This window comes from Malaclemys terrapin, chromosome 7 (genome assembly GCF_027887155.1).
Source record: "Malaclemys terrapin pileata isolate rMalTer1 chromosome 7, rMalTer1.hap1, whole genome shotgun sequence".
Taxonomy (NCBI): domain Eukaryota; kingdom Metazoa; phylum Chordata; order Testudines; family Emydidae; genus Malaclemys; species Malaclemys terrapin.
In genome coordinates, this window is record NC_071511.1 from 108,926,278 (window position 1) to 108,953,987 (window position 27,710).

General features: G+C 40.6%; 2 protein-coding genes across 2 annotated transcripts in view; both read right to left on the reverse strand.

Moving 5' to 3' along the window:
- Positions 1-5,341: 5,341 nt before the first annotated feature.
- LOC128840995 (integumentary mucin A.1-like) lies at positions 5,342-10,326 on the reverse strand. The gene is made up of 7 exons (XM_054035620.1): positions 9,994-10,326; positions 8,738-8,848; positions 7,962-8,072; positions 7,482-7,592; positions 6,706-6,816; positions 6,019-6,129; positions 5,342-5,544 (listed from the first exon to the last, which is right to left on the reverse strand). The coding sequence occupies exons 3-7, from the start codon at positions 8,056-8,058 to the stop codon at positions 5,342-5,344; spliced, it is 633 nt and encodes a 210-aa protein (XP_053891595.1). The 5' UTR covers positions 8,059-8,072; positions 8,738-8,848; positions 9,994-10,326.
- Positions 10,327-11,331: 1,005 nt separating this feature from the next.
- Positions 11,332-27,710, reverse strand: part of DMBT1 (deleted in malignant brain tumors 1) — a 234,414-nt gene continuing 218,035 nt past the window's right edge. The window contains 17 exon segments of the mRNA XM_054035621.1: positions 11,332-11,504; positions 11,874-11,984; positions 12,668-12,688; positions 14,873-14,908; positions 16,391-16,426; positions 17,469-17,780; positions 18,138-18,173; positions 19,215-19,526; positions 19,884-19,919; positions 20,961-21,272; positions 21,630-21,665; positions 22,707-23,018; positions 23,376-23,411; positions 24,453-24,764; positions 25,122-25,157; positions 26,199-26,510; positions 26,868-26,903. Of these exon segments, the coding sequence (XP_053891596.1) occupies positions 11,362-11,504; positions 11,874-11,984; positions 12,668-12,688; positions 14,873-14,908; positions 16,391-16,426; positions 17,469-17,780; positions 18,138-18,173; positions 19,215-19,526; positions 19,884-19,919; positions 20,961-21,272; positions 21,630-21,665; positions 22,707-23,018; positions 23,376-23,411; positions 24,453-24,764; positions 25,122-25,157; positions 26,199-26,510; positions 26,868-26,903 (2,435 nt within the window). The 3' untranslated portion in view covers positions 11,332-11,361.

Consider the following 27,710-nt stretch of genomic DNA (forward strand, 5'->3'; position numbering starts at 1 on the left):
AATTATTATTTGATTTGCAATTGGGGGACTTTTGTCATTGACAGCATTAGTTCAGGACTGGATTGAGCCTTTTTAAAAGCATGACTTCCTTGATTGTAGGTGGATGTTGTGATATTATTAAGATCGCAAGGCTGATTTTTTCTGATTTAATTATTGATTATTTTCAAATAAAATATACTAACCCGGTGCTTCAACATTACTACTAACCCACACACAGATATTGAAAGTGATTTGCAACTGATTTGATAAAAACAAACTGCCATAGGACCCTCACAGCTCTCTATTCCATCCACCAGTTATAAAAGCAACAAACCTTGTAGGACACAAAATAAGGCAAATCTCATAAATACAAAAATTTCATATTTTTGGTCACAGATGAGCCTCTTTAAACATATGAATGAATGGCATGTTGTCCTCCCTTTTTATTTAACTGTATAACTTATTCCAGCATTTTTCTTACATCATGTTGACAGTCTGATTGTCCATTACCTTCATTAGGTGTAGTCCGTGATTCTGGGGTAGATATTGCCCTAGTGGTCTCTGGTGCGGAGGTGGATGAAAAGGAGTTCTCTCTTTCCGGTGTCGTGTTATCCACAGAAGCTGTCAGAAAGACGAGAAAAGAAATTAATCGATAGAACTAGCAACTACTACTAGCATCTAGAACTGTGGTGTTGTTTACAAGATTTAGATTTCATGTTTTGTAGAAAAATGAGTTAGTGTAATAACCTTTTGCTTGTGGAGATGTGGGTCAAAGTTGTATTTCAATGTTAATTATAAATTATTATTTGATTTGCAATTGAGGGACTTTTGTCATTGACAGCATTAGTTCAGGACTGGATTTTTAAGGGGCAAAGCTAGAAGTTAACCTAGAAGTTACCATCTAACATCTCAAAACACTGCAAACATTTTATTCTCTTTTCAAAAGGGCCCTGTAACTTAAACAGCAGGAAGTGATGTGGCTCCATTAGAAAATGTAAAAGCATAAACAATAACTACCTGCATTTTATTTGGCTGAGTCTCTTACTGCTAGAGATATTGGGAAAACTCCCATTTATTCTACTCTCTATGTTTAATATTTCTGTCCCGCTAATGCATTGTCCTCTTGGTGGATGATTGTCTCATGTTTAATTTACCACACACACACACACACACAAATGCACCTTACACTGAGGTTAGAATGTTGTTTCTCACGTTATATCTATCAACTTTTTGAAGATCAGTTGTGTATCTTCCTTTGGTCCTCTGGTAATATCACTTGATTTAGTGAGTTCAAAGAGGAACATTCAAAGTTTAGGTAGGGAGTGATGGAAAAGAGAGAGGATGGGAAGACACTTGGCTCCATGCCTACAGGACTGTTGACACAGTAGTCGTTTGGGAAGTGCGAGAAACCCAAAAGACTGCAGAAGTTAAGAAAGAAGGCTGAAAAGAAAAAGAAAAAAATCCAGCCGAAAGACATTTCTGGATATTGTCAAGTACATACCAGAAATTATGTAAATGTTTTACCAGATTGTCCAGGGGTTCTGTAGCCAGTATTCGTTAATGCGGAAGAATAAAAAAAAAAGAATTCCCAGTACTATAAACAGTTACTAAGTAAAGAGCAATTAAAGAAAACCTCTGTGAAGAAAAGTAAAAATTATACACGTAGAGAATAATTTCTAAAATTTTGCAGTTTTGGTCACAGCTGAGCTACTTTAGATATTATATAAAAGCAACAAACCTTGTAGGACACAAAATAAGGCAAATCTCATAAATACAAAAATTTCATATTTTTGGTCACAGATGAGCCTCTTTAAACGTATGAATGAATGGCATCTGGTCTTGCTTATTTATTTAACTGTATAACTTATTCTAGCATTTTTTCTTAGCATATGTTGACACTCCAATTTCCCTTACCTTCATTAGCTCTATTCTCTGGTTGTGGGGTTGATATTGCTCCAGTGCTCTCTGGCGTAAAAGTGGATGAAAAGGAGTTCTCTCTTTCCGGTGTCGTGTTATCCACAGAAGCTGTCAGAAAGACGAGGAAAGAAATTAATCGATAGAACTAGCAACTACCACTTGCACCTAGTAATGTGCTTCAACATTAAAATTAAATTAAATTAATGGAGATATCCCATCTCCTAGAACTGGAAGGGACCTTGAAAGGTCATCAAGTCCAGCCCCCTGCCTTCACTAGCAGGACCAAGTACTGATTTTGCCCCAGATCCCCAAGTGGCCCCCTCAAGGATTGAACTCATAACCCTGGGTTTAGCAGGCTAATGCTCAAACCACTGAGCTATCCCTCCCCCCATTACTACTAACCCACACACAGATGTTGAAAGTGATTTGCAACTGATTTGATAAAAACAAACTGCCATAGGACCCTCACAGCTCTCTATTCCATCCACCAGTTATAAAAGCAACAAATCTTGTAGGACACAAAATAAGGCAAATCTCATAAATATAAAAATTTCATATTTTTGGTCACAGATGAGCCTCTTTAAACGTATGAATGAATGGCATCTGGTCTTGCTTATTCATTTAACTGTATAACTTATTCTAGCATTTTTTCTTAGCATATGTTCACACTCCAATTTCCCTTACCTTCATTAGCTCTATTCTCTGGTTGTGGGGTTGATATTGCTCCAGTGCTCTCTGGCGTGAAAGTGGATGAAAAGGAGTTCTCTCTTTCCGGTGTCGTGTTATCCACAGAAGCTGTCAGAAAGACGAGGAAAGAAATTAATCGATAGGACTAGCAACTACTACTTGCACCTAGAACTGTGGTGTTGTTTAAAAGATTTAGATTTCATATTTTGTTGAAAAATGAGTTAGTGTAATAACCTTTTGTTTGTGGAGATGTGGGTCAAAGTTGTATTTCAATGTTAATTATAAATTATTATTTGATTTGCAATTGGGGGACTTTTGTCATTGACAGCATTAGTTCAGGACTGTATTGAGCCTCTTTAAAAGCATGACTTCCTTGATTGTAGGTGGATATTGTGATATTATTAAGATCGCAAGGCTGATTTTTTCTGATTTAATTATTGATTATTTTCAAATAAAATATACTAACCCGGTGCTTCAACATTACTACTAACCCACACACAGATATTGAAAGTGATTTGCAACTGATTTGATAAAAACAAACTGCCATAGGACCCTCACAGCTCTCTATTCCATCCACCAGTTATAAAAGCAACAAACCTTGTAGGACACAAAATAAGGCAAATCTCATAAATACAAAAATTTCATATTTTTGGTCACAGATGAGCCTCTTTAAACATATGAATGAATGGCATGTTGTCCTCCCTTTTTATTTAACTGTATAACTTATTCCAGCATTTTTCTTACATCATGTTGACAGCCTGAGTGTCCATTACCTTCATTAGGTGTAGTCCGTGATTCTGGGGTAGATATTGCCCTAGTTGTCTCTGGTGCGGAGGTGGATGAAAAGGAGTTCTCTCTTTCCGGTGTCGTGTTATCCACAGAAGCTGTCAGAAAGACGAGGAAAGAAATTAATCGATAGAACTAGCAACTACCACTTGCACCTAGTAATGTGCTTCAACATTACTACTAACCCACACACAGATATTGAAAGTGATTTGCAACTGATTTGATAAAAACAAACTGCCATAGGACCCTCACAGCTCTCTATTCCATCCACCAGTTATAAAAGCAACAAATCTTGTAGGACACAAAATAAGGCAAATCTCATAAATATAAAAATTTCATATTTTTGGTCACAGATGAGCCTCTTTAAACGTATGAATGAATGGCATCTGGTCTTGCTTATTTATTTAATGTATAACTTATTCTAGCATTTTTTCTTAGCATATGTTCACACTCCAATTTCCCTTACCTTCATTAGCTCTATTCTCTGGTTGTGGGGTTGATATTGCTCCAGTGCTCTCTGGCGTGAAAGTGGATGAAAAGGAGTTCTCTCTTTCCGGTGTCGTGTTATCCACAGAAGCTGTCAGAAAGACGAGGAAAGAAATTAATCGATAGGACTAGCAACTACTACTTGTACCTAGAACTGTGGTGTTGTTTAAAAGATTTAGATTTCATGTTTTGTTGAAAAATGAGTTAGTGTAATAACCTTTTGTTTGTGGAGATGTGGGTCAAAGTTGTATTTCAATGTTAATTATAAATTATTATTTGATTTGCAATTGGGGGACTTTTGTCATTGACAGCATTAGTTCAGGACTGGATTGAGCCTTTTTAAAAGCATGACTTCCTTGATTGTAGGTGGATGTTGTGATATTATTAAGATCGCAAGGCTGATTTTTTCTGATTTAATTATTGAATTATTTTCAAATAAAATATACTAACCCGGTGCTTCAACATTACTACTAACCCACACACAGATATTGAAAGTGATTTGCAACTGATTTGATAAAAACAAACTGCCATAGGACCCTCACAGCTCTCTATTCCATCCACCAGTTATAAAAGCAACAAACCTTGTAGGACACAAAATAAGGCAAATCTCATAAATACAAAAATTTCATATTTTTGGTCACAGATGAGCCTCTTTAAACATATGAATGAATGGCATGTTGTCCTCCCTTTTTATTTAACTGTATAACTTATTCCAGCATTTTTCTTACATCATGTTGACAGTCTGATTGTCCATTACCTTCATTAGGTGTAGTCCGTGATTCTGGGGTAGATATTGCCCTAGTGGTCTCTGGTGCGGAGGTGGATGAAAAGGAGTTCTCTCTTTCCGGTGTCGTGTTATCCACAGAAGCTGTCAGAAAGACGAGAAAAGAAATTAATCGATAGAACTAGCAACTACTACTAGCATCTAGAACTGTGGTGTTGTTTACAAGATTTAGATTTCATGTTTTGTAGAAAAATGAGTTAGTGTAATAACCTTTTGCTTGTGGAGATGTGGGTCAAAGTTGTATTTCAATGTTAATTATAAATTATTATTTGATTTGCAATTGAGGGACTTTTGTCATTGACAGCATTAGTTCAGGACTGGATTTTTAAGGGGCAAAGCTAGAAGTTAACCTAGAAGTTACCATCTAACATCTCAAAACACTGCAAACATTTTATTCTCTTTTCAAAAGGGCCCTGTAACTTAAACAGCAGGAAGTGATGTGGCTCCATTAGAAAATGTAAAAGCATAAACAATAACTACCTGCATTTTATTTGGCTGAGTCTCTTACTGCTAGAGATATTGGGAAAACTCCCATTTATTCTACTCTCTATGTTTAATATTTCTGTCCCGCTAATGCATTGTCCTCTTGGTGGATGATTGTCTCATGTTTAATTTACCACACACACACACACACACACAAATGCACCTTACACTGAGGTTAGAATGTTGTTTCTCACGTTATATCTATCAACTTTTTGAAGATCAGTTGTGTATCTTCCTTTGGTCCTCTGGTAATATCACTTGATTTAGTGAGTTCAAAGAGGAACATTCAAAGTTTAGGTAGGGAGTGATGGAAAAGAGAGAGGATGGGAAGACACTTGGCTCCATGCCTACAGGACTGTTGACACAGTAGTCGTTTGGGAAGTGCGAGAAACCCAAAAGACTGCAGAAGTTAAGAAAGAAGGCTGAAAAGAAAAAGAAAAAAATCCAGCCGAAAGACATTTCTGGATATTGTCAAGTACATACCAGAAATTATGTAAATGTTTTACCAGATTGTCCAGGGGTTCTGTAGCCAGTATTCGTTAATGCGGAAGAATAAAAAAAAAAGAATTCCCAGTACTATAAACAGTTACTAAGTAAAGAGCAATTAAAGAAAACCTCTGTGAAGAAAAGTAAAAATTATACACGTAGAGAATAATTTCTAAAATTTTGCAGTTTTGGTCACAGCTGAGCTACTTTAGATATTATATAAAAGCAACAAACCTTGTAGGACACAAAATAAGGCAAATCTCATAAATACAAAAATTTCATATTTTTGGTCACAGATGAGCCTCTTTAAACGTATGAATGAATGGCATCTGGTCTTGCTTATTTATTTAACTGTATAACTTATTCTAGCATTTTTTCTTAGCATATGTTGACACTCCAATTTCCCTTACCTTCATTAGCTCTATTCTCTGGTTGTGGGGTTGATATTGCTCCAGTGCTCTCTGGCGTAAAAGTGGATGAAAAGGAGTTCTCTCTTTCCGGTGTCGTGTTATCCACAGAAGCTGTCAGAAAGACGAGGAAAGAAATTAATCGATAGAACTAGCAACTACCACTTGCACCTAGTAATGTGCTTCAACATTAAAATTAAATTAAATTAATGGAGATATCCCATCTCCTAGAACTGGAAGGGACCTTGAAAGGTCATCAAGTCCAGCCCCCTGCCTTCACTAGCAGGACCAAGTACTGATTTTGCCCCAGATCCCCAAGTGGCCCCCTCAAGGATTGAACTCATAACCCTGGGTTTAGCAGGCTAATGCTCAAACCACTGAGCTATCCCTCCCCCCATTACTACTAACCCACACACAGATGTTGAAAGTGATTTGCAACTGATTTGATAAAAACAAACTGCCATAGGACCCTCACAGCTCTCTATTCCATCCACCAGTTATAAAAGCAACAAATCTTGTAGGACACAAAATAAGGCAAATCTCATAAATATAAAAATTTCATATTTTTGGTCACAGATGAGCCTCTTTAAACGTATGAATGAATGGCATCTGGTCTTGCTTATTCATTTAACTGTATAACTTATTCTAGCATTTTTTCTTAGCATATGTTCACACTCCAATTTCCCTTACCTTCATTAGCTCTATTCTCTGGTTGTGGGGTTGATATTGCTCCAGTGCTCTCTGGCGTGAAAGTGGATGAAAAGGAGTTCTCTCTTTCCGGTGTCGTGTTATCCACAGAAGCTGTCAGAAAGACGAGGAAAGAAATTAATCGATAGGACTAGCAACTACTACTTGCACCTAGAACTGTGGTGTTGTTTAAAAGATTTAGATTTCATATTTTGTTGAAAAATGAGTTAGTGTAATAACCTTTTGTTTGTGGAGATGTGGGTCAAAGTTGTATTTCAATGTTAATTATAAATTATTATTTGATTTGCAATTGGGGGACTTTTGTCATTGACAGCATTAGTTCAGGACTGTATTGAGCCTCTTTAAAAGCATGACTTCCTTGATTGTAGGTGGATATTGTGATATTATTAAGATCGCAAGGCTGATTTTTTCTGATTTAATTATTGATTATTTTCAAATAAAATATACTAACCCGGTGCTTCAACATTACTACTAACCCACACACAGATATTGAAAGTGATTTGCAACTGATTTGATAAAAACAAACTGCCATAGGACCCTCACAGCTCTCTATTCCATCCACCAGTTATAAAAGCAACAAACCTTGTAGGACACAAAATAAGGCAAATCTCATAAATACAAAAATTTCATATTTTTGGTCACAGATGAGCCTCTTTAAACATATGAATGAATGGCATGTTGTCCTCCCTTTTTATTTAACTGTATAACTTATTCCAGCATTTTTCTTACATCATGTTGACAGCCTGAGTGTCCATTACCTTCATTAGGTGTAGTCCGTGATTCTGGGGTAGATATTGCCCTAGTTGTCTCTGGTGCGGAGGTGGATGAAAAGGAGTTCTCTCTTTCCGGTGTCGTGTTATCCACAGAAGCTGTCAGAAAGACGAGGAAAGAAATTAATCGATAGAACTAGCAACTACCACTTGCACCTAGTAATGTGCTTCAACATTACTACTAACCCACACACAGATATTGAAAGTGATTTGCAACTGATTTGATAAAAACAAACTGCCATAGGACCCTCACAGCTCTCTATTCCATCCACCAGTTATAAAAGCAACAAACCTTGTAGGACACAAAATATGGCAAATCTCATAAATACAAAAATTTCATATTTTTGGTCACAGATGAGCCTCTTTAAACGTATGAATGAATGGCATCTGGTCTTGCTTATTTATTTAACTGTATAACTTATACTAGCATTTTTTCTTAGCATATGTTCACACTCCAATTTCCCTTACATTTATTAGCTGTATTCTCTGGTTGTGGGGTTGATATTGCTCCAGTGCTCTCTGGCGTGAAAATGGATGAAAAGGAGTTCTCTCTTTCCGGTGTCATGTTATCCACAGAAGCTGTCAGAAAGACGAGGAAAGAAATTAATCGATAGGACTAGCAACTACTACTTGTACCTAGAACTGTGGTGTTGTTTAAAAGATTTAGATTTCATGTTTTGTTGAAAAATGAGTTAGTGTAATAACCTTTTGTTTGTGGAGATGTGGGTCAAAGTTGTATTTCAATGTTAATTATAAATTATTATTTGATTTGCAATTGGGGGACTTTTGTCATTGACAGCATTAGTTCAGGACTGTATTGAGCCTCTTTAAAAGCATGACTTCCTTGATTGTAGGTGGATATTGTGATATTATTAAGATCGCAAGGCTGATTTTTTCTGATTTAATTATTGATTATTTTCAAATAAAATATACTAACCCGGTGCTTCAACATTACTACTAACCCACACACAGATATTGAAAGTGATTTGCAACTGATTTGATAAAAACAAACTGCCATAGGACCCTCACAGCTCTCTATTCCATCCACCAGTTATAAAAGCAACAAACCTTGTAGGACACAAAATAAGGCAAATCTCATAAATACAAAAATTTCATATTTTTGGTCACAGATGAGCCTCTTTAAACATATGAATGAATGGCATGTTGTCCTCCCTTTTTATTTAACTGTATAACTTATTCCAGCATTTTTCTTACATCATGTTGACAGCCTGAGTGTCCATTACCTTCATTAGGTGTAGTCCGTGATTCTGGGGTAGATATTGCCCTAGTGGTCTCTGGTGCGGAGGTGGATGAAAAGGAGTTCTCTCTTTCCGGTGTCGTGTTATCCACAGAAGCTGTCAGAAAGACGAGGAAAGAAATTAATCGATAGAACTAGCAACTACCACTTGCACCTAGTAATGTGCTTCAACATTACTACTAACCCACACACAGATATTGAAAGTGATTTGCAACTGATTTGATAAAAACAAACTGCCATAGGACCCTCACAGCTCTCTATTCCATCCACCAGTTATAAAAGCAACAAATCTTGTAGGACACAAAATAAGGCAAATCTCATAAATATAAAAATTTCATATTTTTGGTCACAGATGAGCCTCTTTAAACGTATGAATGAATGGCATCTGGTCTTGCTTATTTATTTAATGTATAACTTATTCTAGCATTTTTTCTTAGCATATGTTCACACTCCAATTTCCCTTACCTTCATTAGCTCTATTCTCTGGTTGTGGGGTTGATATTGCTCCAGTGCTCTCTGGCGTGAAAGTGGATGAAAAGGAGTTCTCTCTTTCCGGTGTCGTGTTATCCACAGAAGCTGTCAGAAAGACGAGGAAAGAAATTAATCGATAGGACTAGCAACTACTACTTGTACCTAGAACTGTGGTGTTGTTTAAAAGATTTAGATTTCATGTTTTGTTGAAAAATGAGTTAGTGTAATAACCTTTTGTTTGTGGAGATGTGGGTCAAAGTTGTATTTCAATGTTAATTATAAATTATTATTTGATTTGCAATTGGGGGACTTTTGTCATTGACAGCATTAGTTCAGGACTGGATTGAGCCTTTTTAAAAGCATGACTTCCTTGATTGTAGGTGGATGTTGTGATATTATTAAGATCGCAAGGCTGATTTTTTCTGATTTAATTATTGAATTATTTTCAAATAAAATATACTAACCCGGTGCTTCAACATTACTACTAACCCACACACAGATATTGAAAGTGATTTGCAACTGATTTGATAAAAACAAACTGCCATAGGACCCTCACAGCTCTCTATTCCATCCACCAGTTATAAAAGCAACAAACCTTGTAGGACACAAAATAAGGCAAATCTCATAAATACAAAAATTTCATATTTTTGGTCACAGATGAGCCTCTTTAAACATATGAATGAATGGCATGTTGTCCTCCCTTTTTATTTAACTGTATAACTTATTCCAGCATTTTTCTTACATCATGTTGACAGTCTGATTGTCCATTACCTTCATTAGGTGTAGTCCGTGATTCTGGGGTAGATATTGCCCTAGTGGTCTCTGGTGCGGAGGTGGATGAAAAGGAGTTCTCTCTTTCCGGTGTCGTGTTATCCACAGAAGCTGTCAGAAAGACGAGAAAAGAAATTAATCGATAGAACTAGCAACTACTACTAGCATCTAGAACTGTGGTGTTGTTTACAAGATTTAGATTTCATGTTTTGTAGAAAAATGAGTTAGTGTAATAACCTTTTGCTTGTGGAGATGTGGGTCAAAGTTGTATTTCAATGTTAATTATAAATTATTATTTGATTTGCAATTGAGGGACTTTTGTCATTGACAGCATTAGTTCAGGACTGGATTTTTAAGGGGCAAAGCTAGAAGTTAACCTAGAAGTTACCATCTAACATCTCAAAACACTGCAAACATTTTATTCTCTTTTCAAAAGGGCCCTGTAACTTAAACAGCAGGAAGTGATGTGGCTCCATTAGAAAATGTAAAAGCATAAACAATAACTACCTGCATTTTATTTGGCTGAGTCTCTTACTGCTAGAGATATTGGGAAAACTCCCATTTATTCTACTCTCTATGTTTAATATTTCTGTCCCGCTAATGCATTGTCCTCTTGGTGGATGATTGTCTCATGTTTAATTTACCACACACACACACACAAATGCACCTTACACTGAGGTTAGAATGTTGTTTCTCACGTTATATCTATCAACTTTTTGAAGATCAGTTGTGTATCTTCCTTTGGTCCTCTGGTAATATCACTTGATTTAGTGAGTTCAAAGAGGAACATTCAAAGTTTAGGTAGGGAGTGATGGAAAAGAGAGAGGATGGGAAGACACTTGGCTCCATGCCTACAGGACTGTTGACACAGTAGTCGTTTGGGAAGTGCGAGAAACCCAAAAGACTGCAGAAGTTAAGAAAGAAGGCTGAAAAGAAAAAGAAAAAAATCCAGCCGAAAGACATTTCTGGATATTGTCAAGTACATACCAGAAATTATGTAAATGTTTTACCAGATTGTCCAGGGGTTCTGTAGCCAGTATTCGTTAATGCGGAAGAATAAAAAAAAAAGAATTCCCAGTACTATAAACAGTTACTAAGTAAAGAGCAATTAAAGAAAACCTCTGTGAAGAAAAGTAAAAATTATACACGTAGAGAATAATTTCTAAAATTTTGCAGTTTTGGTCACAGCTGAGCTACTTTAGATATTATATAAAAGCAACAAACCTTGTAGGACACAAAATAAGGCAAATCTCATAAATACAAAAATTTCATATTTTTGGTCACAGATGAGCCTCTTTAAACGTATGAATGAATGGCATCTGGTCTTGCTTATTTATTTAACTGTATAACTTATTCTAGCATTTTTTCTTAGCATATGTTCACACTCCAATTTCCCTTACCTTCATTAGCTCTATTCTCTGGTTGTGGGGTTGATATTGCTCCAGTGCTCTCTGGCGTAAAAGTGGATGAAAAGGAGTTCTCTCTTTCCGGTGTCGTGTTATCCACAGAAGCTGTCAGAAAGACGAGGAAAGAAATTAATCGATAGAACTAGCAACTACCACTTGCACCTAGTAATGTGCTTCAACATTACTACTAACCCACACACAGATGTTGAAAGTGATTTGCAACTGATTTGATAAAAACAAACTGCCATAGGACCCTCACAGCTCTCTATTCCATCCACCAGTTATAAAAGCAACAAACCTTGTAGGACACAAAATAAGGCAAATCTCATAAATACAAAAATTTCATATTTTTGGTCACAGATGAGCCTCTTTAAACATATGAATGAATGGCATGTTGTCCTCCCTTTTTATTTAACTGTATAACTTATTCAAGCATTTTTCTTACATCATGTTGACAGTCTGATTGTCCATTACCTTCATTAGGTGTAGTCCGTGATTCTGGGGTAGATATTGCCCTAGCAGTCTCTGGTGCAGAGGTGGATGAAAAGGAGTTCTCTCTTTCCGGTGTCGTGTTATCCACAGAAGCTGTCAGAAAGACGAGGAAAGAAATTAATCGATAGAACTAGCAATTACTACTAGCACCTAGAACTGTGGTGTTGTTTAAAAGATTTAGATTTCATGTTTTGTAGAAAAATGAGTTAGTGTAATAACCTTTTGTTTGTGGAGATGTGGGTCAAAGTTGTATTTCAATATTAATTATAAATTATTATTTGATTTGCAATTGAGGGACTTTTGTCATTGACAGCATTAGTTCAGGACTGTATTGAGCCTCTTTAAAAGCATGACTTCCTTGATTGTAGGTGGATGTTGTGATATTATTAAGATCGCAATGCTGATTTTTTCTGATTTAATTATTGAATTATTGTCAAATAAAATATACTAACCCGGTGCTTCAACATTACTGCTAACCCACACACAGATGCTGAAAGTGATTTGCAATTGATTTGATAAACACAGCAGTGTTATGCCAATGTAACAGTTATCCACCTCTGAAATCCTTATTCATGTTGAGCAGCACTCAGTTAGGTGAGTAGACTTAAGTCGATTCTCTCAGGCAGGAGTATTTGTATGGTGAAGTGATTGTCTTTAGTGGGACCACTAAAGGATAAATCCTTTTCAGCTTGTTTAAGGGCTGAAGAAGCAGCCCCTCACTGTCAAATGGGAGTTGAAACATTCTGAAAATTATACTGGACCCAACTAAGAAATACCTGTTGTTTTGGATGCAGGAACTGGCCAGATACATGAAAGAAAATAAAAGCTCCGCTTTAATAACTGTCACAATATTGGGCAAATCAATAAAGGTTTTTCACATCTGAAGAAAGGCAGAACATTAGGTTGGCGTGTTAGAGTAACACTGAGAGACCGTGGTCGTTGGCGGGTGGGATCGAATCTGGGACCTCTAGAGCTATGTACATGAGCTAAAAGACACATTGCCCTTAGCTAAGGCTGTAGAGCAGACTTATAAATCTCTAAGTCATTTCAGTGTCACTAGATGGGACAGAGAACCACACCCAAGCAGTGTGTGGGTTACATACTTCCCCAGCTGAGGAAGTATGTCCTAAGCTTTAAAGACTTTCCAGTTGAAATCCCAGACGAGCCCCTACTTGCAACACCCACAGACCCCAGACAGCAGGGCGCTCAGTTGGCCACTGATGGTGGGTGGTCAGCCCATGTGGGTCTCTGCCCGCTTCTCTGGGCAAGCCAGCGTGGGGCCACATCAAATTCTGAAAAACCATGTGCAAAAACTGAAGCAAAAACCTTAGCAGAAAAGTTTGAAAAGTACGATATTGCTGTTTTTATTCTTTTGTGGAACCATTTACATCAAAGAATTAATGCCGTCAGTAAATGGCTGCAAAAGGTTGATACAGATTTCTTGAATCCTGCACAATTGTTAGCCTCAGTTACAAGTTTTGTCATGGAAATTTGAAATGACTATAGCTTGGGTGGAAGCAGAAGCACTAACATTAACAGAAAATATAGGTTCCACTAATATATCTGATGAGAAACGTAAAAAAACCCAGGAAATTATTTTTTGATGAAACTAGAGACAATGAAATCAATTTAAAAGGGAAAGAGAAGATCATCGTTGAGAGAGTCAATGTTATTTGTGACACAATAATAGTACAATTGCAGAGTAGAAGTGAATCTCTAAAGAAAACTGTTGATTTATTTTGCGTGTTGTTTGACAGAAGCATGGACGAAAATGCTAAAAGCCACTACAGTAAGAAGTTAAGTGCATTCTACTGAGAGGAAAGTGAAGATGAAGTAAAACATTTCATTCATTTTATCGAAAATGATGAGGTCTGTGCTTCGAGATCACCAGTTAATTTGTATAGACTTGTCGTGACGGTTTGCAGGCAACCTTTCCAAATGTAGAAACCATTCTGAAAATATTTAAAACAATTCCTGTCACAAATGTTTCTGGTGAACTTTCTTTTTCTGTTTTGAAATGAGTTAAAAATTATTTGCGAAAGACGATGAGTCGGGAACATTTGACAAGTTCAGCAATATTGATAATTGAAAGTGCCTCTTTACAAAATATTACTTATGATGACTTAATTGATGATTTTGTAAAGAAAAAGTGTAGAAAAAAGCTATCTGAATAAATATTTTTTTTCAAATCGAATAAGTTTCTTCAGAGGAAGTTAACTTTTATTTTTCCATTCATGCATCATCTATACTTTTTATTTTTATACATTTTTCATGTTAGCATAACGCAAATTTCATCTGTACCAGAAGTTCTCAAACTGTGGTCCAAGAACTCCATTCAGGTGGACTGAGGAAAGGTTATGATGTTTTTTTTAATAAAGCGCTCTTATCCAAAGCACTTTACAATAGTTAGCTAACGGTACAAACAATATTTGGAAAGATCATTAAGTGGTCTGCCGAGACCCTCAGCATTTTCAAGTGATCTGTGAAAAAAAAGTTAGACTATAAAAACAATCAAGGTACCTCACAATCAAGGAGAAGGATGAAGAAAAAAAGAATGAAAAACAGGGGGGCGGGGGAGATAAGAGAGAATTTTCTTTTTCTTGGCTGTGTCCCTTGGGAGGCCCCCCAAAAAAGGCCTAATTTCAAACCTGGGGTGAGACCATCTGGTACAAAGCACATGTTGCATTGGTGCAGCTCATCTAAACTAGGAATTTTTGCCAGTATTTGCTTATGTAATGGCACATCAGTGCAAGACACCCTCTAGTTGTAGACAAGGGCTAAGGAGGATGAAAAAAGGAGCTAATTATGGAATAATTTCCTATTGTCAAAATAGTAAGGAAGCCAGAGAAGAAGAAAATGGCTTTACTTCTGCAGATATCTGCTCTTTCCATTGGTATGTTTCTGTAAAGCAGTGGAGACAGGAATCGAGTACATGTCCTGTGAAATTATACGTAATTCTTTAAATTGGACTATAAGCTTACATGTGGTAATGGGCTCCTGTATGGTATGTGAAGAAACTGATAAACAAAGAAAGAAAACAAAAGCCAAAATTAAATACTTTACAAAAGAGACATTTCAATAAACGTGGAGCTACTGGAAAAAATAAAGTAAAATTACATCTGAGATGTTCTATTGCAATGAGCTAAATCACTTGCTGCTGTGGGGAATACAACATGATGGGGGCCTGGAAGGAGAAAAGAACCACAAGGTTCTTCTTTGTTTCTTGCAGTTTAATTCCCCCTTGCAGAAGAACCAAGGGTTCAACTCCAAACCCTGCAGAGTACATAGGATTTTATGGAGGCAGAGATTACTGGAGCTCACAGGCCTCTGTATGGATGATTCTGCAACATGGTACCCAGGGCACATTCGAATCACGTTGCCATGAGCTTCCTTGCCTGTAGTTGCCCCTGAGATCCTGCATAACAATGAGTTTCCCACTTGGAAGATTGAATGTAATTCCCCTAAAATACAATTCATATGAAAGCTCTCCCAGCTGTTGCTCCAGTGTAAATGGGGAGTAAAGTTATTACGCACTGATTGACCTCTGGAAACTCCCCATAATCCTTTTAACTGAAGCGTCCTCTCCTGTTTTGTTGTGAACTCTGGATGAGGAAGTGCCCTTTCAAAGCTCCATTTTGGGGGCTGCTTATCAAAAAAACAAACACAGCTACTGTTTGCTTTGAATGAGTGAGAGGCAGGCAGGGGAGCTCCGTTTGGAGTGCTGACAGCTAATGTTTGCTTGAAGAGAGAGGTGGCGCGGGGGATAGAAGGGGGGTTGGGGTCCATTTCAGTGAGCGGCTGCTTATCTGGTCTATGAGAAAAAAAGAAATAGCTGCTGTTTGCTGTCAGTGACTGAGAGATGGGTGGGAAAGGGAGGGGGGTCTGAACTTACAAGGCAGCATTCTGCCACACTCTCAGCACTCCAAAAACCCACTCTCTCTCCCCCAATTCTCCCTGTCACACTCCACCCCACCCCACCCACCCCCATTTGAAAAGCATGTTGCAGCCACATGAATGCTGGGATAGCTGCCCATAATTTACCGCTCCCAATGCAGCTGAAAATGTGGCCACAAGAGTGCACTGGCAGCTGTCAGTGTGGACAGACTGCAGCGCTTTCCCTATGCAGCTGTACGAAGGCGGGTTTAACTCACAGCGCTGTACATCTGCAAGTGTAGCCAAGGCCTATAGCTCTGATATCTGAAGCAGTGTCAGGCACACGTCTGTTATGCTAGGACACTAGACAGTGAATTAGAAAAGTGTGATAGGGAACCTCCCCAGCAGGCTAATTATCTACTAAAATCAGACAAAGCAGTCAAATCACTTTAGGACAATTTACATTGACCTCTGCAGGGTTCTGCCATTTCATGGGCATTTGCGTGTGTATATTGGAGACAGGAGCCCAGTAGCTGCACTGTGAAATTATGGGCACCTCTTTAACTCAGCAGGCATAACATAATAAAAAAGAACATTATTTAAAGCACGGCTGAGAAAAGACTCACCAGTTGTAAGGGGCTCGCTTGTTGTAGGTGGTGGAGCTGGCAATGCGAAAAGATAATGACAGTCTTAAAAATGATTAAAGATGATTAAATGCCTTCTTTATTACGTAGACAATTGAATACTTTTTATGACTGACAATTCAAATAATGAAAGACAAGAGACATTCACAAACTAGGACATAATCACTGAAGGAGAGCGAATGAAGAACAAAATATATTCAAAACTACAAACCCAAATGGAGAACATGTTAGTGCTAATGTAGTGGATAGATTCATATCCTCTGTGGATTGGGCACAGAGGGAGACCTGGAACACACACTCACCAGTGGGTTACATACTTCTTCTGGTCAAAGAAAGCTCATCCCAAGCATCTGAAGCCACAGCAACTCAAATTCAGGACAAGACTGCTCTTCTGTGACTGCATCTTCCTGGCCAATACACCAGGGATTGAAACACGACCTCCAGAGTTAAAAGCATGAGTTGCTGCGGCTTATTTCTAAGACTCAAGACTCTCTAGCAGGGGTTGTAACAGATTCATATCCTCTGTGGATCAGCAGAGAGGCGGACACTTAACAAGACACTGACCAAAGGGGTATATTAATGCCAAAGTGAGGTAAGTCTGGGCCAGGCAATTGGGGAAAGGAATCGGATATATGTGAGATGAGCTTGTACCATGTGTCGTATTGCTCTTTGTTCTGGGAAAACCCATTGAATCAGTTCCCTGGTGGGAGAAAATCTTTCCATGGTTTTCTTTACATCACAGAGTTCAAGTTATTGACGAGGGAGTAGGATTTCCCCACTCCCATTTTCAGAAAGCAAAGGGCTTAATCCCAAACACTGTTGATCTCATGGGATCTTATCGAAGCCCTTACCATCCTCACAGGTCTTTGTATGGACCACTGGGCCACCTGACCTCCATCTGCCTACTTGGCAACTTGACTTCAGTGAAACCCTCCACCGCCACCCCCGCACACTATCTTGCCCCGAGCTGCCTCAGGACCAGTTTTTTATGGTGAGTTTCCCACTTGGAGGTTTGGATGTTATTCCTGAAAATCTCAAAAAATAATAAACATCTGAGTACCCGAGCAGATGACACCGGCGTCCTCACGGTGGGCACAGTTATGTGTGCCCCACCCCCGGTGCGAGCACTGCGACAGAGAGGATTCGTTCCCTCTGCACTCCACATCATCCAGGAGAATACTTCCGGATCCTTCCCCGAACCGGGCATTACCGGGGGCCTCAATGGCCTGCCCACACCCGAGCTGTCTGCACACAACCTTTGCATCATTTATGTCCCAGGCATCATCACAGACTGTTCCCCAGTTTCCATTGTAGCGGACTTCAACGCGACCGGAACACCCGTTCTGTCCATTCATGAGTCTCACTAATGGACCTGGGAAAAACAGAGGGGAATTAATTTTCACCCAGCTCTTGAAAATTGGGGCTCTTTTCTAGTTATGGATCAGTTTCCTCACACTAGTAGGACACTAAAAAGTGAATTAGAAAAGTGTGATAGGGAACCGCCCCAGCAGGCTAATTATCTATGAAAATCAGACAAAGAAGTGAAATCACTTTAGGACAATTTACATTGACCTCTGCAGGGTTCTGCCATTTCATGGGCATTTGCGTGTGTATATTGGAGACAGGAGCCCAGTAGCTGCACTGTGAAATTATGGGCACCTCTTTAACTCAGCAGGCATAACATAATAAAAAAGAACATTATTTAAAGCACGGCTGAGAAAAGACTCACCAGTTGTAAGGGGCTCGCTTGTTGTAGGTGGTGGAGCTGGCAATGCGAAAAGATAATGACAGTCTTAAAAATGATTAAAGATGATTAAATGCCTTCTTTATTACGTAGACAATTGAATACTTTTTATGACTGACAATTCAAATAATGAAAGACAAGAGACATTCACAAACTAGGACATAATCACTGAAGGAGAGCGAATGAAGAACAAAATATATTCAAAACTACAAACCCAAATGGAGAACATGTTAGTGCTAATGTAGTGGATAGATTCATATCCTCTGTGGATTGGGCACAGAGGGAGACCTGGAACACACACTCACCAGTGGGTTACATATTCTTCTGGTCAAAGAAAGCTCATCCCAAGCATCTGAAGCCACAGCAACTCAAATTCAGGACAAGACTGCTCTTCTGTGACTGCATCTTCCTGGCCAATACACCAGGGATTGAAACACGACCTCCAGAGTTAAAAGCATGAGTTGCTGCGGCTTATTTCTAAGACTCAAGACTCTCTAGCAGGGGTTGTAACAGATTCATATCCTCTGTGGATCAGCAGAGAGGCGGACACTTAACAAGACACTGACCAAAGGGGTATGTTAATGCCAAAGTGAGGTACGTCTGGGCCAGGCAATTGGGGAAAGGAATCGGATATATGTGAGATGAGCTTGTACCATGTGTCGTATTGCTCTTTGTTCTGGGAAAACCCATTGAATCAGTTTCCTGGTGGGAGAAAATCTTTCCATGGTTTTCTTTACATCACAGAGTTCAAGTTATTGATGAGGGAGTAGGATTTCCCCACTCCCATTTGCAGAAGGCAAAGGGCTTAATCCCAAACACTGTTGATCTCATGGGATCTTATCGAAGCACTTACCAACCTCACAGGTCTTTGTATGGACCACTGGGCCACCTGACCTCCATCTGCCTACTTGGCAACTTGACTTCAGTGAAACCCTCCACCCCCACCCCCGCACACTATCTTGCCCCCAGCTGCCTCAGGACCAGTTTTTTATGGTGAGTTTCCCACTTGGAAGTTTGGATGTTATTCCTGAAAATCTCAAAAAATAATAAACATCTGAGTACCCGAGCAGATGACACCGGCGTCCTCACGGTGGGCACAGTTATGTGTGCCCCACCCCCGGTGCGAGCACTGCGACAGAGAGGATTCGTTCCCTCTGCACTCCACGTCATCCAGGAGAATACTTCCGGAGCCTTCCCCGAACCGGGCATTACCGGGGGCCTCAATGGCCTGCCCACACCCGAGCTGTCTGCACACAACCTTTGCATCATTTATGTCCCAGGCATCATCACAGACTGTTCCCCAGTTTCCATTGTAGCGGACTTCAATGCGACCGGAACACCCGTTCTGTCCATTCATGAGTCTCACTAATGGACCTGGGAAAAACAGAGGGGAATTAATTTTCACCCAGCTGTTGAAATCTGGGGCTCTTTTCTAGTTATGGATCAGTTTCCCCACACTAGTAGGACACTAAAAAGTGAATTAGAAAAGTGTGATAGGGAACCGCCCCAGCAGGCTAATTATCTATGAAAATCAGACAAAGAAGTGAAATCACTTTAGGACAATTTACATTGACCTCTGCAGGGTTCTGCCATTTCATGGGCATTTGCGTGTGTATATTGGAGACAGGAGCCCAGTAGCTGCACTGTGAAATTATGGGCACCTCTTTAACTCAGCAGGCATAACATAATAAAAAAGAACATTATTTAAAGCACGGCTGAGAAAAGACTCACCAGTTGTAAGGGGCTCGCTTGTTGTAGGTGGTGGAGCTGGCAATGCGAAAAGATAATGACAGTCTTAAAAATGATTAAAGATGATTAAATGCCTTCTTTATTACATAGACAATTGAATACTTTTTATGACTGACAATTCAAATAATGAAAGACAAGAGACATTCACAAACTAGGACATAATCACTGAAGGAGAGCGAATGAAGAACAAAATATATTCAAAACTACAAACCCAAATGGAGAACATGTTAGTGCTAATGTAGTGGATAGATTCATATCCTCTGTGGATTGGGCACAGAGGGAGACCTGGAACACACACTCACCAGTGGGTTACATATTCTTCTGGTCAAAGAATGCTCATCCCAAGCATCTGAAGCCACAGCAACTCAAATTCAGGACAAGACTGCTCTTCTGTGACCGCATCTTCCTGGCCAATACACCAGGGATTGAAACACGACCTCCAGAGTTATAAGCATGAGTTGCTGCGGCTTGTTTTTAAGACTCAAGACCCTCTAGCAGGGGTTGTAACAGACTCATATCCCCTGTGGATCAGCAGAGAGGCGGACACTTAACGAGACACTGACCAAAGGGGTATGTTAATGCCAAAGTGAGGTAAGTCTGGGCCAGGCAATTGGGGAAAGGAATCGGATATATGTGAGATGAGCTTGTACCATGTGTCGTATTGCTCTTTGTTCTGGGAAAACCCATTGAATCAGTTTCCTGGTGGGAGAAAATCTTTCCATGGTTTTCTTTACATCACAGAGTTCAAGTTATTGACGAGGGAGTAGGATTTCCCCACTCCCATTTGCAGAAAGCAAAGGGCTTAATCCCAAACACTGTTGATCTCATGGGATCTTATCGAAGCCCTTACCATCCTCACAGGTCTTTGTATGGACCACTGGGCCACCTGACCTCCATCTGCCTACTTGGCAACTTGACTTCAGTGAAACCCTCCACCACCACCCCCGCACACTATCTTGCCCCGAGCTGCCTCAGGACCAGTTTTTTATGGTGAGTTTCCCACTTGGAGGTTTGGATGTTATTCCTGAAAATCTCAAAAAATAATAAACATCTGAGTACCCGAGCAGATGACACCAGCGTCCTCACGGTGGGCACAGTTATGTGTGCCCCACCCCCGGTGCGAGCACTGCGACAGAGAGGATTCGTTCCCTCTGCACTCCACATCATCCAGGAGAATACTTCCGGAGCCTTCCCCGAACCGGGCATTACCGGGGGCCTCAATGGCCTGCCCACACCCAAGCTGTCTGCACACAACCTTTGCATCATTTATGTCCCAGGCATCATCACAGACTGTTCCCCAGTTTCCATTGTAGCGGACTTCAACGCGACCGGAACACCCGTTCTGTCCATTCATGAGTCTCACTAATGGACCTGGGAAAAACAGAGGGGAATTAATTTTCACCCAGCTGTTGAAATCTGGGGCTCTTTTCTAGTTATGGATCAGTTTCCCCACACTAGTAGGACACTAAAAAGTGAATTAGAAAAGTGTGATAGGGAACCGCCCCAGCAGGCTAATTATCTATGAAAATCAGACAAAGAAGTGAAATCACTTTAGGACAATTTACATTGACCTCTGCAGGGTTCTGCCATTTCATGGGCATTTGCGTGTGTATATTGGAGACAGGAGCCCAGTAGCTGCACTGTGAAATTATGGGCACCTCTTTAACTCAGCAGGCATAACATAATAAAAAAGAACATTATTTAAAGCACGGCTGAGAAAAGACTCACCAGTTGTAAGGGGCTCGCTTGTTGTAGGTGGTGGAGCTGGCAATGCGAAAAGATAATGACAGTCTTAAAAATGATTAAAGATGATTAAATGCCTTCTTTATTACGTAGACAATTGAATACTTTTTATGACTGACAATTCAAATAATGAAAGACAAGAGACATTCACAAACTAGGACATAATCACTGAAGGAGAGCGAATGAAGAACAAAATATATTCAAAACTACAAACCCAAATGGAGAACATGTTAGTGCTAATGTAGTGGATAGATTCATATCCTCTGTGGATTGGGCACAGAGGGAGACCTGGAACACACACTCACCAGTGGGTTACATATTCTTCTGGTCAAAGAAAGCTCATCCCAAGCATCTGAAGCCACAGCAACTCAAATTCAGGACAAGACTGCTCTTCTGTGACTGCATCTTCCTGGCCAATACACCAGGGATTGAAACACGACCTCCAGAGTTAAAAGCATGAGTTGCTGCGGCTTATTTCTAAGACTCAAGACTCTCTAGCAGGGGTTGTAACAGATTCATATCCTCTGTGGATCAGCAGAGAGGCGGACACTTAACAAGACACTGACCAAAGGGGTATGTTAATGCCAAAGTGAGGTACGTCTGGGCCAGGCAATTGGGGAAAGGAATCGGATATATGTGAGATGAGCTTGTACCATGTGTCGTATTGCTCTTTGTTCTGGGAAAACCCATTGAATCAGTTTCCTGGTGGGAGAAAATCTTTCCATGGTTTTCTTTACATCACAGAGTTCAAGTTATTGATGAGGGAGTAGGATTTCCCCACTCCCATTTGCAGAAGGCAAAGGGCTTAATCCCAAACACTGTTGATCTCATGGGATCTTATCGAAGCACTTACCAACCTCACAGGTCTTTGTATGGACCACTGGGCCACCTGACCTCCATCTGCCTACTTGGCAACTTGACTTCAGTGAAACCCTCCACCCCCACCCCCGCACACTATCTTGCCCCCAGCTGCCTCAGGACCAGTTTTTTATGGTGAGTTTCCCACTTGGAAGTTTGGATGTTATTCCTGAAAATCTCAAAAAATAATAAACATCTGAGTACCCGAGCAGATGACACCGGCGTCCTCACGGTGGGCACAGTTATGTGTGCCCCACCCCCGGTGCGAGCACTGCGACAGAGAGGATTCGTTCCCTCTGCACTCCACGTCATCCAGGAGAATACTTCCGGAGCCTTCCCCGAACCGGGCATTACCGGGGGCCTCAATGGCCTGCCCACACCCGAGCTGTCTGCACACAACCTTTGCATCATTTATGTCCCAGGCATCATCACAGACTGTTCCCCAGTTTCCATTGTAGCGGACTTCAACGCGACCGGAACACCCGTTCTGTCCATTCATGAGTCTCACTAATGGACCTGGGAAAAACAGAGGGGAATTAATTTTCACCCAGCTGTTGAAATCTGGGGCTCTTTTCTAGTTATGGATCAGTTTCCCCACACTAGTAGGACACTAAAAAGTAAATTAGAAAAGTGTGATAGGGAACCGCCCCAGCAGGCTAATTATCTATGAAAATCAGACAAAGAAGTGAAATCACTTTAGGACAATTTACATTGACCTCTGCAGGGTTCTGCCATTTCATGGGCATTTGCGTGTGTATATTGGAGACAGGAGCCCAGTAGTTGCACTGTGAAATTATGGGCACCTCTTTAACTCAGCAGGCATAACATAATAAAAAAGAACATTATTTAAAGCACGGCTGAGAAAAGACTCACCAGTTGTAAGGGGCTCGCTTGTTGTAGGTGGTGGAGCTGGCAATGCGAAAAGATAATGACAGTCTTAAAAATGATTAAAGATGATTAAATGCCTTCTTTATTACATAGACAATTGAATACTTTTTATGACTGACAATTCAAATAATGAAAGACAAGAGACATTCACAAACTAGGACATAATCACTGAAGGAGAGCGAATGAAGAACAAAATATATTCAAAACTACAAACCCAAATGGAGAACATGTTAGTGCTAATGTAGTGGATAGATTCATATCCTCTGTGGATTGGGCACAGAGGGAGACCTGGAACACACACTCACCAGTGGGTTACATATTCTTCTGGTCAAAGAATGCTCATCCCAAGCATCTGAAGCCACAGCAACTCAAATTCAGGACAAGACTGCCCTTCTGTGACCGCATCTTCCTGGCCAATACACCAGGGATTGAAACACGACCTCCAGAGTTAAAAGCATGAGTTGCTGCGGCTTGTTTTTAAGACTCAAGACCCTCTAGCAGGGGTTGTAACAGACTCATATCCCCTGTGGATCAGCAGAGAGGCGGACACTTAACGAGACACTGACCAAAGGGGTATGTTAATGCCAAAGTGAGGTAAGTCTGGGCCAGGCAATTGGGGAAAGGAATCGGATATATGTGAGATGAGCTTGTACCATGTGTCGTATTGCTCTTTGTTCTGGGAAAACCCATTGAATCAGTTTCCTGGTGGGAGAAAATCTTTCCATGGTTTTCTTTACATCACAGAGTTCAAGTTATTGACGAGGGAGTAGGATTTCCCCACTCCCATTTGCAGAAAGCAAAGGGCTTAATCCCAAACACTGTTGATCTCATGGGATCTTATCGAAGCCCTTACCATCCTCACAGGTCTTTGTATGGACCACTGGGCCACCTGACCTCCATCTGCCTACTTGGCAACTTGACTTCAGTGAAACCCTCCACCACCACCCCCGCACACTATCTTGCCCCGAGCTGCCTCAGGACCAGTTTTTTATGGTGAGTTTCCCACTTGGAGGTTTGGATGTTATTCCTGAAAATCTCAAAAAATAATAAACATCTGAGTACCCGAGCAGATGACACCAGCGTCCTCACGGTGGGCACAGTTATGTGTGCCCCACCCCCGGTGCGAGCACTGCGACAGAGAGGATTCGTTCCCTCTGCACTCCACATCATCCAGGAGAATACTTCCGGAGCCTTCCCCGAACCGGGCATTACCGGGGGCCTCAATGGCCTGCCCACACCCAAGCTGTCTGCACACAACCTTTGCATCATTTATGTCCCAGGCATCATCACAGACTGTTCCCCAGTTTCCATTGTAGCGGACTTCAACGCGACCGGAACACCCGTTCTGTCCATTCATGAGTCTCACTAATGGACCTGGGAAAAACAGAGGGGAATTAATTTTCACCCAGCTGTTGAAATCTGGGGCTCTTTTCTAGTTATGGATCAGTTTCCCCACACTAGTAGGACACTAAAAAGTGAATTAGAAAAGTGTGATAGGGAACCGCCCCAGCAGGCTAATTATCTATGAAAATCAGACAAAGAAGTGAAATCACTTTAGGACAATTTACATTGACCTCTGCAGGGTTCTGCCATTTCATGGGCATTTGCGTGTGTATATTGGAGACAGGAGCCCAGTAGCTGCACTGTGAAATTATGGGCACCTCTTTAACTCAGCAGGCATAACATAATAAAAAAGAACATTATTTAAAGCACGGCTGAGAAAAGACTCACCAGTTGTAAGGGGCTCGCTTGTTGTAGGTGGTGGAGCTGGCAATGCGAAAAGATAATGACAGTCTTAAAAATGATTAAAGATGATTAAATGCCTTCTTTATTACGTAGACAATTGAATACTTTTTATGACTGACAATTCAAATAATGAAAGACAAGAGACATTCACAAACTAGGACATAATCACTGAAGGAGAGCGAATGAAGAACAAAATATATTCAAAACTACAAACCCAAATGGAGAACATGTTAGTGCTAATGTAGTGGATAGATTCATATCCTCTGTGGATTGGGCACAGAGGGAGACCTGGAACACACACTCACCAGTGGGTTACATATTCTTCTGGTCAAAGAAAGCTCATCCCAAGCATCTGAAGCCACAGCAACTCAAATTCAGGACAAGACTGCTCTTCTGTGACTGCATCTTCCTGGCCAATACACCAGGGATTGAAACACGACCTCCAGAGTTAAAAGCATGAGTTGCTGCGGCTTATTTCTAAGACTCAAGACTCTCTAGCAGGGGTTGTAACAGATTCATATCCTCTGTGGATCAGCAGAGAGGCGGACACTTAACAAGACACTGACCAAAGGGGTATGTTAATGCCAAAGTGAGGTACGTCTGGGCCAGGCAATTGGGGAAAGGAATCGGATATATGTGAGATGAGCTTGTACCATGTGTCGTATTGCTCTTTGTTCTGGGAAAACCCATTGAATCAGTTTCCTGGTGGGAGAAAATCTTTCCATGGTTTTCTTTACATCACAGAGTTCAAGTTATTGATGAGGGAGTAGGATTTCCCCACTCCCATTTGCAGAAGGCAAAGGGCTTAATCCCAAACACTGTTGATCTCATGGGATCTTATCGAAGCACTTACCAACCTCACAGGTCTTTGTATGGACCACTGGGCCACCTGACCTCCATCTGCCTACTTGGCAACTTGACTTCAGTGAAACCCTCCACCCCCACCCCCGCACACTATCTTGCCCCCAGCTGCCTCAGGACCAGTTTTTTATGGTGAGTTTCCCACTTGGAAGTTTGGATGTTATTCCTGAAAATCTCAAAAAATAATAAACATCTGAGTACCCGAGCAGATGACACCGGCGTCCTCACGGTGGGCACAGTTATGTGTGCCCCACCCCCGGTGCGAGCACTGCGACAGAGAGGATTCGTTCCCTCTGCACTCCACGTCATCCAGGAGAATACTTCCGGAGCCTTCCCCGAACCGGGCATTACCGGGGGCCTCAATGGCCTGCCCACACCCGAGCTGTCTGCACACAACCTTTGCATCATTTATGTCCCAGGCATCATCACAGACTGTTCCCCAGTTTCCATTGTAGCGGACTTCAACGCGACCGGAACACCCGTTCTGTCCATTCATGAGTCTCACTAATGGACCTGGGAAAAACAGAGGGGAATTAATTTTCACCCAGCTGTTGAAATCTGGGGCTCTTTTCTAGTTATGGATCAGTTTCCCCACACTAGTAGGACACTAAAAAGTAAATTAGAAAAGTGTGATAGGGAACCGCCCCAGCAGGCTAATTATCTATGAAAATCAGACAAAGAAGTGAAATCACTTTAGGACAATTTACATTGACCTCTGCAGGGTTCTGCCATTTCATGGGCATTTGCGTGTGTATATTGGAGACAGGAGCCCAGTAGTTGCACTGTGAAATTATGGGCACCTCTTTAACTCAGCAGGCATAACATAATAAAAAAGAACATTATTTAAAGCACGGCTGAGAAAAGACTCACCAGTTGTAAGGGGCTCGCTTGTTGTAGGTGGTGGAGCTGGCAATGCGAAAAGATAATGACAGTCTTAAAAATGATTAAAGATGATTAAATGCCTTCTTTATTACATAGACAATTGAATACTTTTTATGACTGACAATTCAAATAATGAAAGACAAGAGACATTCACAAACTAGGACATAATCACTGAAGGAGAGCGAATGAAGAACAAAATATATTCAAAACTACAAACCCAAATGGAGAACATGTTAGTGCTAATGTAGTGGATAGATTCATATCCTCTGTGGATTGGGCACAGAGGGAGACCTGGAACACACACTCACCAGTGGGTTACATATTCTTCTGGTCAAAGAATGCTCATCCCAAGCATCTGAAGCCACAGCAACTCAAATTCAGGACAAGACTGCCCTTCTGTGACCGCATCTTCCTGGCCAATACACCAGGGATTGAAACACGACCTCCAGAGTTAAAAGCATGAGTTGCTGCGGCTTGTTTTTAAGACTCAAGACCCTCTAGCAGGGGTTGTAACAGACTCATATCCCCTGTGGATCAGCAGAGAGGCGGACACTTAACGAGACACTGACCAAAGGGGTATGTTAATGCCAAAGTGAGGTAAGTCTGGGCCAGGCAATTGGGGAAAGGAATCGGATATATGTGAGATGAGCTTGTACCATGTGTCGTATTGCTCTTTGTTCTGGGAAAACCCATTGAATCAGTTTCCTGGTGGGAGAAAATCTTTCCATGGTTTTCTTTACATCACAGAGTTCAAGTTATTGACGAGGGAGTAGGATTTCCCCACTCCCATTTGCAGAAAGCAAAGGGCTTAATCCCAAACACTGTTGATCT